The 19512-nt window shown below is 44.4% G+C and overlaps 1 protein-coding gene across 2 annotated transcripts in view; it reads right to left on the reverse strand.

Annotated features, from left to right (window-relative positions):
* LOC110499326 (proteasome activator complex subunit 4B) overlaps positions 1–19512 on the reverse strand; it is a 71803-nt gene that overhangs the window by 29189 nt on the left and 23102 nt on the right. For both annotated transcript variants that reach the window (XM_036956186.1, XM_036956185.1), the window contains 9 exons: positions 17727–17849; positions 14585–14677; positions 9547–9812; positions 8944–9130; positions 8665–8819; positions 5291–5441; positions 5019–5187; positions 4732–4799; positions 4304–4519 (listed from right to left, as the gene is read on the reverse strand). In XM_036956186.1, coding sequence (XP_036812081.1) covers positions 4304–4519; positions 4732–4799; positions 5019–5187; positions 5291–5441; positions 8665–8819; positions 8944–9130; positions 9547–9812; positions 14585–14677; positions 17727–17849 — 1428 coding nt within the window. The remainder of the gene's footprint in view (positions 1–4303; positions 4520–4731; positions 4800–5018; positions 5188–5290; positions 5442–8664; positions 8820–8943; positions 9131–9546; positions 9813–14584; positions 14678–17726; positions 17850–19512) is intronic.

The following is a 19512-nucleotide window of genomic DNA, read 5'->3' on the forward strand; positions in this document are numbered from 1 at the left end:
TCCATGGTGCTGATCGACTTGTATGGGTTCATTTGTGACCACCGTCCATGGTGCTGATCGACTTGTATGGGTTCATTTCTGACCACCGTCCATGGTGCTGATCGACTTGTATGGGTTCATTTCTGACCACCGTCCATGGTGCTGATCGACTTGTATGGGTTCATTTCTGACCACCGTCCATGGTGCTGATCGACTTGTATGGGTTCATTTGTGACCACCGTCCATGGTGCTGATCGACTTGTATGGGTTCATTTCTGACCACCGTCCATGGTGCTGATCGACTTGTATGGGTTCATTTCTGACCACCGTCCATGGTGCTGATCGACTTGTATGGGTTCATTTCTGACCACCGTCCATGGTGCTGATCGACTTGTATGGGTTCATTTCTGACCACCGTCCATGGTGCTGAATGTATTGGCTATATTGCGGCTTCTCTGGTAACAGCTTCAAATGTGCCCTTAGATTAGGTTCTGCTCTGCTGTTACAATGCTTAGTAATATTAACGCACAGCCTTACCAACAAAATGATTTACATTTTACGGGAAATATTGGTGGTGACAGGGGACTGTAATGTTTTTGGGCACCTGGGCCCGTCATGATTAAGCTTCGCTACTTGGCATGGCAGTGGCCATGGTCGGTCTGTCAGCACAGCTGAAATTTGTCTGACCACTAGGAAAGAACATTTTATTTTTATTTTTTATTTTACCTTTATTTAACCAGGCAAGTCAGTTAAGAACAAATTCTTATTTTCAATGACGGCCTGGGAACAGTGGGTTAACTGCCTGTTCAGGGGCAGAACGACAGATTTGTACCTTGTCAGCTCGTGGGTTTGAACTCACAACCTTCCGGTTACTAGTCCAACGCTCTAACCACTAGGCTACCCTGAGGCTCCCATCTTGGCGGTGGAGAGGATGTTGGTGTTTTAAAGCCAATTTCCTGCATTCTACACATTTCTTCAGTAGCTTAGAGACATTTTTCAATTTAAAGCAAATTTCATGCAATTCTACACATTTTGCCTTGGAGCTGAAATACAGGAAATTTGCTTAAAAGCGGAAAAATGTAACTTAATGCACTTTGCCATGGCTAATGCTGTGTTCTTATGCTCAAAAGTTGTTAGTTCTCAAATATTTAAAATGAAAAAAATATATAGGTCTATTATCTTTTCTACACTGAAAGTGTTTTTACATTGCAAAAATGTATTAAAACATTTAAAATGGGTCCACACTGCGGCCCACCCAAGACGTTTCTATGCAGAAAGAAAACCGGAAAGTTTGGCTTAATATGTTAATAATACACCTGATTTTTAAAAGACAAACTAAAATATTACATTTACATAAGTATTTTACTCAGTACTTTGTTGAAGCACCTTTGGCAGCGATTACAGCCTCAAATCTTCCCTTGACCCTGACTAGTCTCCCAGTCCCTGCCACTGAAAAACATCCCCACAGCATGATGCTGCCACCACCATGCTTCACCGTAGGGATGGTGCAAGGTTTCCTCCTGTCATGAGGCTTGGCATTCAGGCCAAAGAGTTCAATCTTGGTTTCATCAGACCAGAGAATCTTGTTTCTCGTGGTCCGAGAGTCCTTTAGGTGCCCTTTGGCAAACTCCAAGCAGGCCGTCATGTGACTTTTACTGTGGAGTGGCTTCCATCTGTCCAATCTACCATAAAGGCATGCTTGGTGGAGTGCTGCAGAGATCATTGTCCTTCTGGAAGGTTCTCCCATCTCGACAGAGGAGGTCTGGAGCTCTGTCGAGTGATCATTGGGTTCTTGGCCACCTCCCTGACCAAGTCCCTTCTCCCCTGATTGTTCAGTTTGGCCAGCTCTAGGAAAAGTCTTGGTGGTTCCAAACTTCTTCCATTTAAAAATGGAGGCCACTGTGTTCCTGGGGACCGTCAGTGTTGCAGAAATGTTTTGATACCCTTCCCCAGATCTGTGCCTTGACAATCCTGTCTCGGAGCACTACGGACAATTCCGTCGACCTGATGGCTTGATTTTTGCTCTGACATGCCCTGTCAACTGTGGGATCTTATATAGGCAGGTGTGTGCCTTTCCAAATTATGTCTAATCAATTGAAGTTACCACAGGTGGACTCCAATCAAGTTGTAGAAACATCTCAAGGATGATCAATGGAAACAGGATGCACCTAAACTCAAGCAAAGGGTCTGAATACTTATGTAAATAAGGTATCTCTGTTTTCTATATTTTATAAATGTGCAACCATTTCTAAAAACTGTTTTCGCTTTGTCATTAATTGAATAAAAAAATGTCCAATGATAGAATAAGGCTGTAACGTAACAAAATGTGGAAAAAGTCAAGGGGTCTGAATACTTTTCCGAATGCACTGTATGTACACAATCAAAGAGGTTAACTATGGTCATGTGGATTGTGGACTGTATAGACAACATGTCTATTCAAACCACATAGTATAATCTCAGTGGTACCTGGTCCACTAAATCATGGCTATCAATGTATTATAATCATGTCTTGACCTATGCAGCCTCATGCCATATGTTTATAAAGGACCTAAGCCATATGTTTATAAAAGGACCTACGTGACCTTCCCACAGCATTACTTAAAAAGGTACGATAATTGAGTTGCTAATGGCAGCAGGCAGTACACCGGTCAGCTTTCAATTGGAGTTAAGGCATCCGCATGCTTCCCAGCCGAAACAGTTTGAGCATGTATTATGACGACACTAAAGTTCTTGTTCGTTTTTTTCACCAGTTGTTCGGCCACACATTTTTTCTTGAGGCAAGCCCAAATCGGTGATTGGTCAACAGTTGGAATTCTTCAGTAAGGTCTTTGTTGTCGTTCAACGAGAGAAGACTAGTTTTCATGCACATTTTGTCATTTAGAAATACTGCACCAAACATCTTAGTTAGATGTACGACAATTCTCCTCAGCAAAAACGTTGAAATCAATGACAGATTTCTTGAGTCATCTTAGATTAATTAAAACTATTTTGAGGAAGTGTATACTGGACAAACAGTACTATTGACGCTTTTTTCTCGTTTTTCAAGCGAATGTCTTTTAAGGGAGTGTTCGAGTCACCTAGCCGACTTTGGCTAGCGAAACTGAAGCATGCTGACACATTTACTCAATGAAAGGGCGCAGCACTGAGCGAGCCTGCAACACCACTTCCTGTAGTAGCTCAAACGGCGCATGTTAAGATGTCATCTTAACCAACTTTGTTTGGCCTAAATGCACTATTGAGAGTCTTCACATAGGAATCAATGGTTTAGTCCATTCATATATAGTCAATGACATGCACGCAAATAACACACACACACAGACATACAAAACACACACACGTGCTTGTCTTGTAGTCCTGACATCAATTCTAAGAACAGCAGGCAAGACACCTTATTTGGCATCTAGTGCCATTCAGGCTTTAATCCATTGAGCTAGCCAACAATCTGCCCTGGGGTGCGTCCCAACAATCTCTCCTTCCTCCTGAAGTGAACATTCATTCACTACTCCACACACATTTTAAAGCATCGAATTGTTAAAAGGTATGGCCTGGAGGGAGTTTCCATATACCAGGTATTACCTTTAAAATCCATGAAAGTGCACACTTCGGGGAGAAAGGTTATGTCTCTACCTCTACTGGGGGTGACATAGTGAAGACATAATAGGATCACATGCCAGGCCATAGAGATGGATAGAGGGTGCACTTGCCACAAAAGCCTTTTAGTGTGGGCTGGGATTTCACCATTGTACTTCCTATGGGCAAAGATAGGTGTCCTCTATCCATCTCTATGGACCCTTCTCACTGACTAAGTGGACAGGGGGAGGGCTGAAGAGAGTAAATGAGGAAGGGAGGGGGGAGAAAGAGAGAGTTAACAGGGCAGAGGCATGTTATGCACTGGACCACTACTAGTCTGGTCTGGTTTCTTTGACACACTTTCTTACCGAAGGTCCAGAGTGACTGATAAATGATAAGACCAATCAAGAAGATAATGTAAAAAGGTATAAAATAACACCATTTGTGATAGAAATGGAAAGAAGAATAAGTGCTCGATAATCACAATTTTTCAGGGTCTTCTGGGTTATAAAAATATATTCCTAACAAAGAATATGTAGCAGAAATTTGGCAGGCAGGAATCTGAAAAAATATCAAACTAAAGTTTTGAACTTGATACCTTGATGGTTAGGTAGTCCTATATGGGCTGTTGAAAGTCACCTGGTACACTGCAGTACTCTGTGGGGTAGATAGATGTGTTACCCCTAACACCAGCCCTGCATGTACCACTAACCCTAACCCCCTAGCCCTGTACTTAACCCTATACTGTACATACCTTGATGGGCAGGTAGTCCTGTGTGGGCTGCTGAAAGCCTCCAGGTACACTGCAGTACTCTGTGGGGTAGATGAGGGCTGTAGACCTCAGGATATGATGCAGCAGGTTACAGGCCAGGGTGTAGCCCTGTTTACACTTCAGGTGGAGGGTCAGCTGCAGGATCTGAACCAGCTGGGTGCTGTAGGGGAGGATCTTGTCCCCGTCCACACGAGTCACCTGGGGAGGACAAGGTTAGGAGAGAAAATACAGACTGCACCTGTGTTCTGTTCATTAGGGCACAATTATTTTCATTTATTTTGCTACGGAAAACATTAGGTTAGTAACTCTCGCATTTCAAAAATGTTTTCCTGTTTGGTGTCTACTGACAGGTGAAGGGAACAAGAGAGTCTCTCAGTCCAGTCGGTATGAACACAGGATGATGACCTCACCTCTGACAGTAGCTGAAGGTTCCATAGTAACTCCTTATCCAGTTCCTCCTCACTCAACACCTCTTCATCTGGAAATCATCACCAAGAACAACACGACAGAGATAGTGAGATACTCTGAGCCAAACTCAGAACAAGGACCCAATGATTCCCACTTCTCCCCAACTCTAAGCCCTCCATAAATCAGCACACAACATAGTCTTGATCAAATCATGGCTTGATTAAATCAAGATTTGAATTTATAGCCCTGCACATAAACAGAACACACTTCCTACTTAGTGAATACTTACTGACAGCGATCTGGTTTATGGCATTGCAGCAGTGGGGCACAAAAAGCTTCAGAGACTGTGCCGGGTGACACTTGGAAGCTGCTCTGCACATGTCAGCCACCATCCTGCCAGCCACACGAGTCTCAAAGATGTTGGTGGTGGCAAAGTTGAAGACCTTCTCCAGAGCCACCTGAGTACAGCCAGGAGAAACAAACGGTTGCGTGTGAGTGAGTGAGTGAGTGAGTGAGTGAGTGAGTGAGTGAGTGAGTGAGTGAGTGAGTGACTGGGTCTACCTTGAAGATGTCTATGGAGCACTGTGTGAGGATGGTGCTGAAGGTAGAAGATAGTCCCAGCTCCACCAGGCTCTCCAGATGGGTCATCTTCTCTGTCTCTGTCTCCTCTCTGGTCTGCTCTAGAGTACTGCTGTCTATCAGGGCAAAACACCTGGACAGAGATAAACACATGCACAGACACAGGTTAGAACTGCTATGCTGTTCCACTGATGCCATGTATGCATACAGTGCCTTGCGAAAGTATTCGGCCCCCTTGAACTTTGCGACCTTTTGCCACATTTCAGGCTTCAAACATAAAGATATAAAACTGTATTTTTTTGTGAAGAATCAACAACAAGTGGGACACAATCATGAAGTGGAAAGACATTTATTGGATATTTCAAACTTTTTTAACAAATCAAAAACTGAAAAATTGGGCGTGCAAAATTATTCAGCCCCTTTACTTTCAGTGCAGCAAACTCTCTCCAGAAGTTCAGTGAGGATCTCTGAATGATCCAATGTTGACCTAAATGACTAATGATGATAAATACAATCCACCTGTGTGTAATCAAGTCTCCGTATAAATGCACCTGCACTGTGATAGTCTCAGAGGTCCGTTAAAAGCGCAGAGAGCATCATGAAGAACAAGGAACACACCAGGCAGGTCCGAGATACTGTTGTGAAGAAGTTTAAAGCCGGATTTGGATACAAAAAGATTTCCCAAGCTTTAAACATCCCAAGGAGCACTGTGCAAGCGATAATATTGAAATGGAAGGAGTATCAGACCACTGCAAATCTACCAAGACCTGGCCGTCCCTCTAAACTTTCAGCTCATACAAGGAGAAGACTGATCAGAGATGCAGCCAAGAGACCCATGATCACTCTGGATGAACTGCAGAGATCTACAGCTGAGGTGGGAGACTCTGTCCATAGGACAACAATCAGTCGTATATTGCACAAATCTGGCCTTTATGGAAGAGTGGCAAGAAGAAAGCCATTTCTTAAAGATATCCATAAAAAGTGTTGTTTAAAGTTTGCCACAAGCCACCTGGGAGATACACCAAACATGTGGAAGAAGGTGCTCTGGTCAGATGAAACCAAAATTGAACTTTTTGGCAACAATGCAAAACGTTATGTTTGGCGTAAAAGCAACACAGCTGAACACACCATCCCCACTGTCAAACATGGTGGTGGCAGCATCATGGTTTGGGCCTGCTTTTCTTCAGCAGGGACAGGGAAGATGGTCAAAATTGATGGGAAGATGGATGGAGCCAAATACAGGACCATTCTGGAAGAAAACCTGATGGAGTCTGTAAAAGACCTGAGACAGTGACGGAGATTTGTCTTCCAACAAGACAACAAGAATCTACAATGGAATGGTTCAAAAATAAACATATCCAGGTGTTAGAATGGCCAAGTCAAAGTCCAGACCTGAATCCAATCGAGAATCTGTGGAAAGAACTGAAAACTGCTGTTCACAAATGCTCTCCATCCAACCTCACTGAGCTCGAGCTGTTTTGCAAGGAGGAATGGGAAAACATTTCAGTCTCTCGATGTGCAAAACTGATAGAGACATACCCCAAGCGACTTACAGCTGTAATCGCAGCAAAAGGTGGCGCTACAAAGTATTAACTTAAGGGGGCTGAATAATTTTGCACGTTTTTGATTTGTTAAAAAAGTTTGAAATATCCAATAAATGTCGTTCCACTTCATGATTGTGTTCCACTTGTTGTTGATTCTTCACAAAAAAATACAGTTTTATATCTTTATGTTTGAAGCCTGAAATGTGGCAAAAGGTCGCAAAGTTCAAGGGGGCCGAATACTTTCGCAAGGCACTGTACATAGGCTACATACATCACCAAAAGTATGTAGACACCTGCTCATCGAACATCTCATTCCAAAAATCATGGGCATTACTATGGAGTTAATATAATAAAACACAGAAATACGAGCCTTTGGTCATTAATATGGTCAAATCCGGAAACTATCATCTAGAAAACAAAACGTTTATTCTTTCAGTGAAATACAGAACCGATACGCATTTCATCAAATGGGTGGCATCCCTAAGTCTAAATATTGTTGTTACATTGTACAACCTTCAATGTTATGTCATAATTATGTTAAATTCGGACAAATTAATTACGGTCTTTGTTAGGAAGAAATGGTCTTCACACAGTTTGCAACGAGCCAGGCGGCCCAAACTGCTGCATATACCCTGACTCCCTAGTTTCCCTAGTTAATATTGCCTGCTAACATGAATTTCTTTTAACTAAATATGCAGGTTTAAACAAATATAAGGCAGGCAGGCATTGATGTTTATGGTTAGGTACATTGGTGCAAAGACAGTGCTTTTTTCACAAATGCACTTGTTAAATCACCCGTTTGGCGAAGTAGGCTGTGATTCGATGATAAATGAACAGGCACCGCATTGATTACATGTTAGATAAACTAGTAATGTCAACAACCATGTGTAGTTAACTAGTGATTATGTTAAGATTGATGTTTTTTTATAAGATAAGTTTAATGCTAGCTAGCAACTCACCTTGGCTCCTTGCTGTACTCGCGTAACAGGTAGTCAGCCAGCCACGCAGTCTCCTCGTGGAGTGCAATCTAATCGGCTATAATCGGTGACCAAAAATGCCAATTACCGATTGTTATGAAAACTTGAAATCGGCCGTAATTAATCTGCCATGCCGATTAATCGGTCGACCTTTAGTCAGGACTCTGTGTAGGCCAGTCAAGTTCTTCTACACCGATCCCGACAAACCATTTCTGCACGGACCTCGCTTTGTGCACAGGGGTCTTGTCATGCTGAAACAAAAAATGGCATTCTCCAAACTGTTGCCACAAAGTTGGAAGCACAAATTCGTCTAGAATGTCATTGTATTCTGTAGCGTTAAGATTTCCCTTCACTGGAAGGGGCCAAGCCCGAACCATGAAAAACAGCCCCAGACCATTATTCCTTCTCCACCAAACTTTACAGTAAGCACTATGCATTGGGGTAGGAAGCCCTCTCCTGGCTTCCGCCAAACCCAGATTTGTCCGTCGGACTGCCAAGAGGTGAAGCATAATTCATCACTGCAGAGAACGCATTTCCACTGCTCCAGAGTCTAATGGCGGTGAACTTTACACCACTCTAGCCGACTCTTGGCATTGCGCATGGTGATCTTAGACTTGTGTGCGGCTGCACGGCAATGGAAACCCATTGAAGCTGACGTTGCTTCCAGAGGCAGTTTGGAACTTGGTAGTGAGGGTTGCAACAGAGGACAGAAGATTTGTACATGCTTCAACACTCGCGGTCCCGTTCTGTGAGCTTGTGAAATAACCAAATCCACTCATTTGAAGGGGTGTCCACAATACTTTTGTATATATAGTGTACATTGACATACTCATACCTGTCCATGAACTGAAGAACAAAGTCCTCAAACTCTGCAGAGGCTGAGCACATCTCTCTCTCCACCTCTGTCAGGTCGCTCCTTTCATGAACAGCAGATGAACAGTCCACCAAAGGCACAAGAGTCGCAAACGTAGCAATGAATTGGAATGTTATCTGCAGAAAGGAGGGAGAGCAAAAGTTAGACTTGCAACACACACACACACACACACAAACTTCCAAATTGATGACAATCTAGGCCTGCGAGAGCTTCTTCTTTCCCCTGAACTCCATTACCTACCATGCACTTGCTGAAGTCGTTGGGGTCGACCCCGGGAAGGGCCCGCATGAGGAGGGGCAGCATGTGTGTGGGGCCCTCGGGGAAGCGCTGGCCCCCAGACACCAGGCTGCGAGCCACACCGATCATACAGCTCAGGGTGGCAGTCAGTTGGTGGGGCTCTGTCAGTGTCTCCATAGCAGGGTAGGTTCTATAAAGAGAGCACAAGACAGAATTGAGAAACAATGTCAAATACTGCCAAAAATATTGTGATATGATATTTTGGCTATATTGCCCAGCCCTAAGACAAATAGCTTTGTTTACTGTTTTTGTGGTATTTGCCTTAGAACTTTAGTTAATCTGCCTCTTGAAATACAGAACCCCATTCCAATTCTTCCCTCTGTATCCTCTACCCAGTGTTTCCCATAGATTAGCCTATTTTCCAGGCAGAGCACACAAGTCCCGATTTAACATTCAGGGAGTCTAAAGTTAAATAGAAATCAACTAAAGGGTTGAAGGCTTTAGGCATTGAGGGACAACAGATGTTGTGGGGCCCGCCCCATCTATACAATGAAAGAAGAAACACTGCCCATCCACTAATCAGACAGACAGTTTGATTTGACTCACTTCTCCAGCACTGGTGGTATGACAAGTTCGGGCCTCATGAGGGCCAGGTTCTGCAAGGCCTGAGCAGCGTCCAGACTGCCTGTCTTACTGAACATGGCCAGCAGCACCGGCTGCATCATACTCTCCACGAACGCCGTAATGTCCGCCTCTGTCATCTTGTGGCTGTCCGGTACCGGCGTGAGCCACGTGGGTTTCCGGTAGCGCTCCCGGTGGAGCCGCCGCACCACACTGGCCGGGAGGCGCTGCAACAGCTTCATCAACTTCATCTGGGGATAAAGAGACAGACAGGTGTGAGGACATGAAAACAGAGACATGTGTGAGGACATGAAAACAGAGACAGGTGTGAGGACATAAAGACAGTGACAGACAGGGTTAGAGAGACACTGGCTGAGAGACCGGTGGGAGGACATAAAGACAGAGACCGGTGGGAGGACATAAAGACAGAGACCGATGGGAGGACATAAAGACAGAGACCGGTGGGAGGACATAAAGACAGAGACCGGTGGGAGGACATAAAGACAGAGACCGGTGGGAAGACATAAAGACAGTGACCGGTGGGAGGACATAAAGACAGAGACCGGTGGGAGGACATAAAGACAGAGACCGGTGGGAGGACATAAAGACAGAGACCGGTGGGAGGACATAAAGACAGAGACCGGTGGGAGGACATAAAGACAGAGACCGGTGGGAGGACATAAAGACAGAGACCGGTGGGAGGACATAAAGACAGAGACAGGTGTGAGGACATAAAGACAGTGACAGACAGGGTTAGAGACACTGGCTGAGAGACCGGTGGGAGGACATAAAGACAGAGACCGGTGGGAGGACACTAGCGACACTAGTTCATTTAGCAGACAAGATCTGCTTAGAATTCCGTGGCATTATTTTATAGTAGAAGAATAGAATTGAACAAAGCTGAATAAAATAGAAAGGATATTTTCTCAAGTGTGCACATGTGGCTATTCTGTGCTGAGCAGTTAACATAGGAATACCTATTTCTTTATGCTCAATTTGACAAGTACTTGATAATGCCTATAATTTTACGGCGGCATCCCGTGTGGACGTAATGCACCCTAAACAAATCCATGCCTTTTGCGGCCAGTGGCCGTTATGCCCTTCTCCCATTGTGCAGTGCGCTCCATCACGTGATCGGGTCCTTCTCACAGGCTACAAGTGAAGACCGACACATCAGGGAAGCAACTGCGCGCGTCCTTATCCAATTCAGAGGTGCATATTGAAGATATTTGAAGAACTGACCACATTTACTTTTCATCAGCCAACAAGATGAGTAGGCCTAACGAACAGCAAAAGCACTAACCTATGTCAATCTACTATCCCCCATAGTACAAAAGGTTTACCTATTATATTTTGTCCGAGACATAAATATTCCAAACATAGCCTGGGACAGTTGTGGGATGAGATACATCCCAAATTAATACAACCACCAGCATCAAAAAACTTTTTTACGCAACAGACCAGAACGTTTAGCTTAAAATGTTGATAAACCATTAGGCTATTTCTTCACATTATAAGCGCAGCAATGCGCAGACAGCAGTAGGCTATAAGCGCGAATGTTCCATTAGCGGGAAAACACAAAAAATGACCACGAATGCGATTATGCACGCAATGTAAAATGTGCATTTTTATGGTGAAAATGGTCTTCCCCAAACTTGAAACTCACAAACTGCTTATAGTTAAATAAAGGTAAAAAGTAAAGCAGCTTAATATGCTTAATTTTAAGTTATTTGGCCACTTTAGTTGTGATGCAAACCTTATTAAATCATATAGGCTACATGAGGTGTGTGATTATGATTAGAAAAAGTTGCAAAAAAAAGGCAATGTTTCTTATGCTGGGCATCATTCACAAGTGATAATATACACTGCTCAAAAAAATAAAGGGAAGACTAAAATAACACATCCTGAATGAATAAAATATTCTTATTAAATACTTTTTTCTTTACATAGTTGAATGTGCTGATAACAAAATCACACACAAATTATCAATGGAAATCAAATTTATCAACCCATGGAGGTCTGGATTTGGAGTCACACTCAAAATTTAAGTGGAAAACCACACTACAGGCTGATCCAACTTTGATGTAATGTCCTTAAAACAAGTCAAAATGAGGCTCAGTAGTGTGTGTGGCCTCCACGTGCCTGTATGACCTCCCTACAACGCCTGGGCATGCTCCTGATGAGGTGGCGGATGGTCTCCTGAGGGATCTCCTCCCAGACCTGGACTAAAGCATCCGCCAACTCCTGGACAGTCTGTGGTGCAACGTGGCGTTGGTAGATGGAGCGAGACACCAGCGAGATGTCCCAGATGTGCTCAATTGGATTCAGGTCTGGGGAATGGGCAGTCCATAGCATCAACGCCTTCCTCTTGCAGGAACTGCTGACACACTCCAGCCACATGAGGTCTAGCATTGTCTTGCATTAGGAGGAACCCAGGGCCAACCGCACCAGCATATGGTCTCACAAGGGGTCTGAGGATCTCATCTCGGTACCTATTGGCAGTCAGGCTACCTCTGGCGAGCACATGGAGGGCTGTGCGGTCCCCCAAAGAAATGCCACCCCACACCATGACTGATCCACCGCCAAACCGGTCATGCTGGAGGATGTTGCAGGCAGCAGAATGTTCTCCACGGCGTCTCCAGACTCTGTCACATGTGCTCAGTGTGAACCTGCTTTCATCTGTGAAGAGCACAGGGCGCCAGTGGCGAATTTGCCAATCTTGGTGTTCTCTGGCAAATGCCAAACGTCCTGCACGGTGTTGGGCTGTAAGCACAACCCCCACCTGTGGACGTCGGGCCCTCATACCACCCTCATGGAGTCTGTTTCTGACCGTTTGAGCAGACACATGCACATTTGTGGCCTGCTGGAGGTCATTTTGCAGGGCTCTGGCAGTGCTCCTCCTGCTTCTCCTTGCACAAAGGCGGAGGTAGCGGTCCTGCTGCTGGGTTGTTGCCCTCCTACGGCCTCCTCCATGTCTCCTGGTAGCGCCTCCATGCTCTGGACACTACGCTGACAGACACAGCAAACCTTCTTGCCACAGCTCGCATTGATGTGCCATCCTGGATGAGCTGCACTACCTGAGCCACTTGTGTGGGTTGTAGACTTCGTCTCATGCTACCACTAGAGTGAAAGCACCGCCAGCATTCAAAATTGACCAAAACATCAGCCAGGAAGCATAGGAACTGAGAAGTGGTCTGGTCACCACTTGCAGAACCACTCCTTTATTGGGGGTGTCTTGCTAAATGCTTATAATTTCCACCTGTTGTCTATTCCATTTGCACAACAGCATGTGAAATGTATTGTCAATCAGTGATGCTTCCTAAGTGGACAGTTTGATTTCACAGAAGTGTGATTGACTTGGAGTTACATTGTGTTGTTTAAGTGTTCCTTTTATTTTTTTGAGCAGTGTATAATTCACAAGTGATAATATTGTCACCCATCAACCTATTCCTGATTTAATTTTGTCTTTACGTATACTAAATAATATATGTGTGACATTTGGTTTGATTTAGGATGGACCATTATCATGCACCTGTCTCGAAACCGGGGCAACGGGAAAAAAATACATGTTATTGATGCACTTAAATAGTGAATGAAGGACACTTTTCCCTGTGGTTTATTTTCATGCCAGTCAGGTTGGCTATACTCCCGTTGTAAAGATAAACAATGTGCTTAATATTAGGAAAGTTGAGAAATAAATATAGTAGGCCTAGCCTATACAAAGCTGATCCCCCTCTTTTTAATAAAGGCCATCATTCTGTTTTTTCATGCAATTGCATAGCCTATAGAAATGTTGGCAACATGAGCTCATGGGCTCTCATGAAGTGTTTGATTAGATTATTGAATACATTTGCATTGATGTCAGAGTGATTAGAGGGACAATAGAGTGCTGAGTACCAGGCAGTTAAAGTTTTGAAGGCTACTAATGACCATCAGCAGCATCAGAGCTTGGAGAAGCCTAATTACCCAGACAAAACGGTCATGTGGAATTTGACTACCTTCATGACACATGACCACCGGTGTGGCGGTAATACAGTCACCGCAACAGCCCTAGTCAGGACAGCATGTCCTTAGAACCAATAACCCATCAGGACAGCATGGCCTTAGAACCAATAACCCGTCAGGACAGCATGGCCTTAGAACCAATAACCCGTCAGGACAGCATGGCCTTAGAACCAATAACCCGTCAGGACAGCATGGCCTTAGAACCAATAACCCGTCAGGACAGCATGGCCTTAGATTGTGCACAGTTTCATCTCTATATAAAGACCGACGGACTAAGATCTGAAATGTCTGTCACAGATCCAGCTCCCTAAGTGGCTGATGGAATGTCAAATGTCAGGCCAAAGTCATTTTTATTAATCCTAAACAAACCCTGTGTCTTTCTATGTCACTTCAGTGATGACCATTACATTACACAATACAACTTTTGTCAAGCCAGGACACATAGTGCCCTCAAATTGGACACAGGTCCCAAGAACGTCAGGTTGTCTGTACACATTCACCTACTTGCAATAAAACTTCAACATCTGAGGGGTCAGGAGAGAATCTCACGAGTTGCTGGGCAACAAAACGGGGTCACAAACAACTCTCCCTCCAGACCTGGGTACAAGAACTAAATCTTTCAAATACTTTTAAAGTTCACTTTAGCTGGAGTGCCAAATGAGCAGGGTGTGCACTTTTATGAGCAGTCTATTGCGTCAGAAAGGCTCAATCGAGCCCAGGTTTAGTATTTGTAATGGTATCTGAACCCAGGTCTATGTCCCTGACCCATAAATAAAGATTTGTGTATGACTGAAGACACTGCCTGTAGCCAGAGGCTCTGGTCTGATGACGGAGGGGGGGGATGTTCCTAGAACAGAATGGCGTGTGCCCCCGATATCAGGTTAACCTTTAATAGCACGGCTGGTTGCTGCTTCTCTCTCATATGTCATTAGGGTGTTATTTCTGAACTAACAGTACTAGCAGATCCTGTGCCTTCCAAAGAAGGCATCCACAGGAAGTGAGAGTTCCAGTGACTCACCAGCCAGCGTCCATGGTTGGATGGGTGGAAGAAAGATGTGATGCTGTTGAAAAGGCCACTGAGCTGAGCCTGGGCTTGCTTACTGGGGCCTCCCTGCAATCACAGAAACAGATGGTTAATATTAAAATAAATAAATATATATATATAAACACACACACACACACATACACATATATATATAAAACTCAGCAAAAAAGGACAAGTCCCCTTTTCAAGACCCTGTCTTTAAAAATCTAAATAACTTCACAGATCTTCATTGTAAAGAGTTTAAACACATGTCCGTACTGTGAGACGCCTAAGCCAGCCCTAAAGGGAGACAGGATGGACAGCTGATCGTCCTCGCAGTGGCAGACCACGTGTAACAACACCTGCACAGGATCGGTACATCCGAACATCATACTTGCGGGACAGGTACAGGATGGCAACAACTGCCCGAGTTACACCAGGAACGCACAACCCCTCCATCAGTGCTCAGACTGTCCGCAATAGGCTGAGAGAGGCTGGACTGAGGGCTTGTAGGCCTGTGTAAGGCAGGTTCTCCACAGACATCACCGGCAACAACATCGCCTATGAGCACAAACCCACCGTCGTTGGACCAGACAGGACTGGCAAAAAGTGCTCTTCACTGACGAGTTGTGGTTTTGTCTCACCAGGGGTGATGGTCGGATTCGTATTTATTGTCGAAGGAATGAGCGTTACACCGAGGCCTGTACTCTGGAGCGGGTTCAATTTGGAGGTGGAGGGTCCGTCATGGTCTAGGGCAGTGTGTCACAGCAACATCGGACTGAGCTTGTTGTCATTGCAGGCAATCTCAACGCTGTGCGTTATGGGGAAGACAACCTCTTCCCTCACGTGGTACCCTTCCTGCAGGCTCATCCTGACATGACCCTCCAGCATGACAATGCCACCAGCCATACTGGTCATTCTGTGCATGATTTCCTGCAAGACAGGAATGTCAGTGTTCTGCCATGGCCAGCGAAGAGCTCGGTTCTCAATCCCATTGAGCATGTCTGGGACCTGTTGGATCGGAAGGTGAGGGCTAGGGCCATTCCCCCAGAAATGTCCAGGAACTTGCAGGTGCCTTGGTGGAAGAGTGGGGTAACATCTCACAGGAAGAACGGGCAAATCTGGTGCAGTCCATAAGGAGGAGATGCATTGCAGTACTTAATGCAGCTGGTGGCCACACTGTTACTTCTTATGTCAACCCCCCCATTTGTTCAGGGACACATTATACAATTTCTGTTAGTCACATGTCTGTGGAACTTGTTCAGTTTATGTCTCAGTTGTTGAATCTTGTTAAGTTTTCTGAAAATAAACGCAGTTGACAGTGAGAAGACGTTTATTTTTTTGCTGAGTTTAAATATAATTCCATTGTTCTTTTCCTTAACCTTATTTAGGGGTACTATTGCATCTTGTTAAAGTATTTTTATGGCACGTGAACAAGTACAGTGAAATGCCTTTCTTCAAGCTCTAAACCCTATAATGCATGAATCAATAACAATGTAAAACTAAAAATAACTTAAGGTAGAACAAAAACACATGAGGAAGTAAGTAACCATACTACATACAGGGTCAGTTCCAGTACCATATTTGCAGTGTGCAGGGATACTGGAGTGAGAGGGGTAGATATGTACATTATAGGGTTAAGGTGACTAGACATCAGGATATGATGATGATTGTATATGAGTTGGTGTTGCTGTGTCCATATAAATGTACGTGTATATTATGTGTGTGTGTGAGCTAATGATGGAGTGTGTGTTTGTGTGTGTGCGCGCGAAAAGTATACAATGCAAGGGTCAATTCAGATAGTCCATGTAGCCTTTTTGTTAGACATCTTATGGCTTGGGGACAGAAGCTGTTCAGGAGCCTGTTGGTGTCAGAGTTGATGCACCGGTACCGCTTGCTGTGCGGAAGCACAGCCTTACCAAGCAGTGATGCAGCCAGTCTATATGCTCTCAACGGTTCAGCTGTAGAACCTTTTGAGGATTTGACGGCCCATGCAAAACCTTTTCAACCTCCTGAGGGGGAATAGGCGCTGACGCCCCTTCTTCACGACTGTGTGCGGACCATTTTAAGTGCTCGCCTCTCGTTTCCTGACATTGAGGGAGAGGTTGTCCAGGATCCAGTTGCAGAGGGAGGTGTTCAGTCCCAGGGTCCTAAGCTTGGTGACGACCCTGGAGGGGACAATGGCGTTGAATGCTGAGTTGTAGACAATGAACAGCATTCCCACATAGGTATTTCTCTTATCTAGGTGGGTGAGGGCAGCGTGGAGTGCAATTGACATTGTACCGTCTATGGATCTGTTGAGCCGGAGTGGGTCTAGGGTGTCTGGGATGCTGGAGATAATGTGTGCCATAACCAGCCCCTCAAAGCACTTTGTCCATATAAATGTATCCCACAAGTTGCTACAGGCCAATAGTCATTGTGGCATGAAGCCTTAAGAGTTCTTGGGATCAGGGATGACGGTGGTCATCTTAAAACATGTGGAGATTACAGACTGGGACAAGGAGAGATAAAAAAAATTACTGTGAAAATGCCTGCCAGCTACTCTGCGCATGCTCGGAGAACGTGTTCTTGAAGACTGTTGGGCCCCACGGCTTTGCAGGTGTTGGCCTGATTAAAAGACCTTACTCACGTCGGCTTCAGAGAGCGAGATCACACAGTCCTATGGGTCGGTGGTGGCCCTCACACCCGGCACGATGTTATCATTGTCAAAGTGTGCATACAAATGAATTGAGTTCATCTGGTAGCGGCATCGTTGGGCAGATCACGGCTGGTTCTTCCTTTGTAATCCGTAATGGACTGTAGCCCCTGCCACATGCGGCAGGTGTGAGAGCCTCTGTAGTATGATTCCACCTTATTCCTAAGGATGACTCTGGAGGTCACAGCGGGACTTCTTGTACTCGTTCCTGTCCTCAGCCGTAGCTTCAGGGTTGTCTACAATATCCCTTTAGTTTAGCACCAACCTCTCTGATAAACTAGGGCTTAATGGTATTGCATTGTATGATTACAGTATCCCCCCCCCCCTCTAAAATACATTTACTTCATTTCTATAAGCCAATTATACATGAAAATAATGTCAATGAACTTAGAGAAATAAAAAGGATTGATTGGGCAACACAGTTTGTGTACAGTGACTGACCAGTAAAGCTGAGACCCAGAGGACCACGTGGCCGACGTCATAGGCGTTTGTCAGGTATCTGGGAACCAGCATCTGACTGGTCCCCACCGGGAGGTTCAGACTACGTAGGATCCTGGTGAAGATCTGGAATTATAAAGGAGCAAAAAGTGTTCTTTCATTGAATGTGTTGTCCAATGCAGTGGTTCCTAACTTCAGTCCTCAAGTACCCCCAAAAGCATATATTTTTGTTGTATTCCCGGACAAAAAAAAACCAAACACCTGATTCAACTCATTGAGGTCCTGATGATTAGTTGACAAGAATCAGGTGTGCTTGTCTGGGGCTACAATAAAATGTGAACTGATGGTGGTACACAAGGACAGGAATTGGCAACCACTGGCAAATTACATTCTGATCACAGGATACAGTGCATTCGGAAAGTATTCAGACCCCTTGACTTTTCCCACATTTTGTTACGTTACAGCCTTGTTCTAAAAATGATTCAATAATTTTTCCCCCACATCAATCTACACAATACCTCATATTGACAAAGCAAAATCATGGTCAGATTCTTTAGGTGCCTTTTGGCAAACTCCAAGCGGGCTGTCATGTGCCTTTTACTGAGGAGTGGCTTCTGTCTGGCCACTACCTTTAAGGCCTGATTGGTAGAGTGCTGCAGAGATTGTTGTCATTATGGAAGGTTCTCCCATCTCCACAGAGCTCTGGAGCTCTATCAGAGTGACCATCAGGTTCTTCGTCACTTCCCTGACCAAGACCCTTTTCCCCCGATTGCTCAGTTTGGCCGGGAGGCCAGCTCTAGGAAGAGTCTTGGTGGTTCCAAACTTCTTCCATTTGAGAAATATGTTGGCCACTGTGTTCTTGGGGACCTTCAATGCAGCAAATATTTTTTGGGTAGCCTTCCCCAGATCAGTGCAGAGACACATTCCTGTCTCAGAGCTCTACGGACATTTCCTTCGACCTCATGGCTTGGTTTTTACTCTGACATGTACTGTCAACTGTGGGACCTTATATAGACAGGTGTGTGCCTTTCCAAATCATGTCTAAGTCAATTGAATTTACCACAGGTGGACTCCAATTAAGTTGTAGAAACATCTCAAGGATGATCAATGAAAACAGGATGCACCTGAGCTCAATTTTGAGTCTCATAGCAAAGGGTCTGAATACTTATGTAAATAAGTTTTTTTTAATATAAATTTGCATTTCTAAAAACCTGTTTTCGCTTTGTCATTATGGACTATTGTGTGTAGATTGATGAGGATTTATTTGTTTTTTAATCCATTTTAGAATATGGCTGTAATGCAACAAAATGTGGAAAAGGTCAAGGGGTCTGAATACGTTCCGAATGCACTGTATATTGTTTTTCATTCATATTTTTTGGGCTACTCGAAATTATAAACAAAAATATTTTTTCATTCCATTACATCAGATTTGAGATCAGGGCCTGTTGGCATAATTAAGTCAGATAACTGTGACGCATCTGTAACAAAACACACTAAAAGACAAGCCAGGAGGATCAACAGAGAAATGTGATACCTGTTAGTGGCATTAACTGCTGTATCACTTTCAATGGCTGTCTGGTCATGTCTAGTCTGCTATAACATGCACACCAACAACCAATGGTCACAGGTCAAATGATCAGGGATAAGATCTTTGCAGCCACTACCCTTTCCCCTTCAATGTTTTGTAGATCTGAAGGGTCTGGAAAGGTTTGAGCAGTACAGCGCTGGAGCTTACACCTTATAGATCTGCAAACATGAGTGTTAAAGAACGACTGCCCCTAAAAACCAA

This window comes from Oncorhynchus mykiss, chromosome 20 (genome assembly GCF_013265735.2).
Source record: "Oncorhynchus mykiss isolate Arlee chromosome 20, USDA_OmykA_1.1, whole genome shotgun sequence".
In the NCBI taxonomy this organism is placed as follows: domain Eukaryota; kingdom Metazoa; phylum Chordata; class Actinopteri; order Salmoniformes; family Salmonidae; genus Oncorhynchus; species Oncorhynchus mykiss.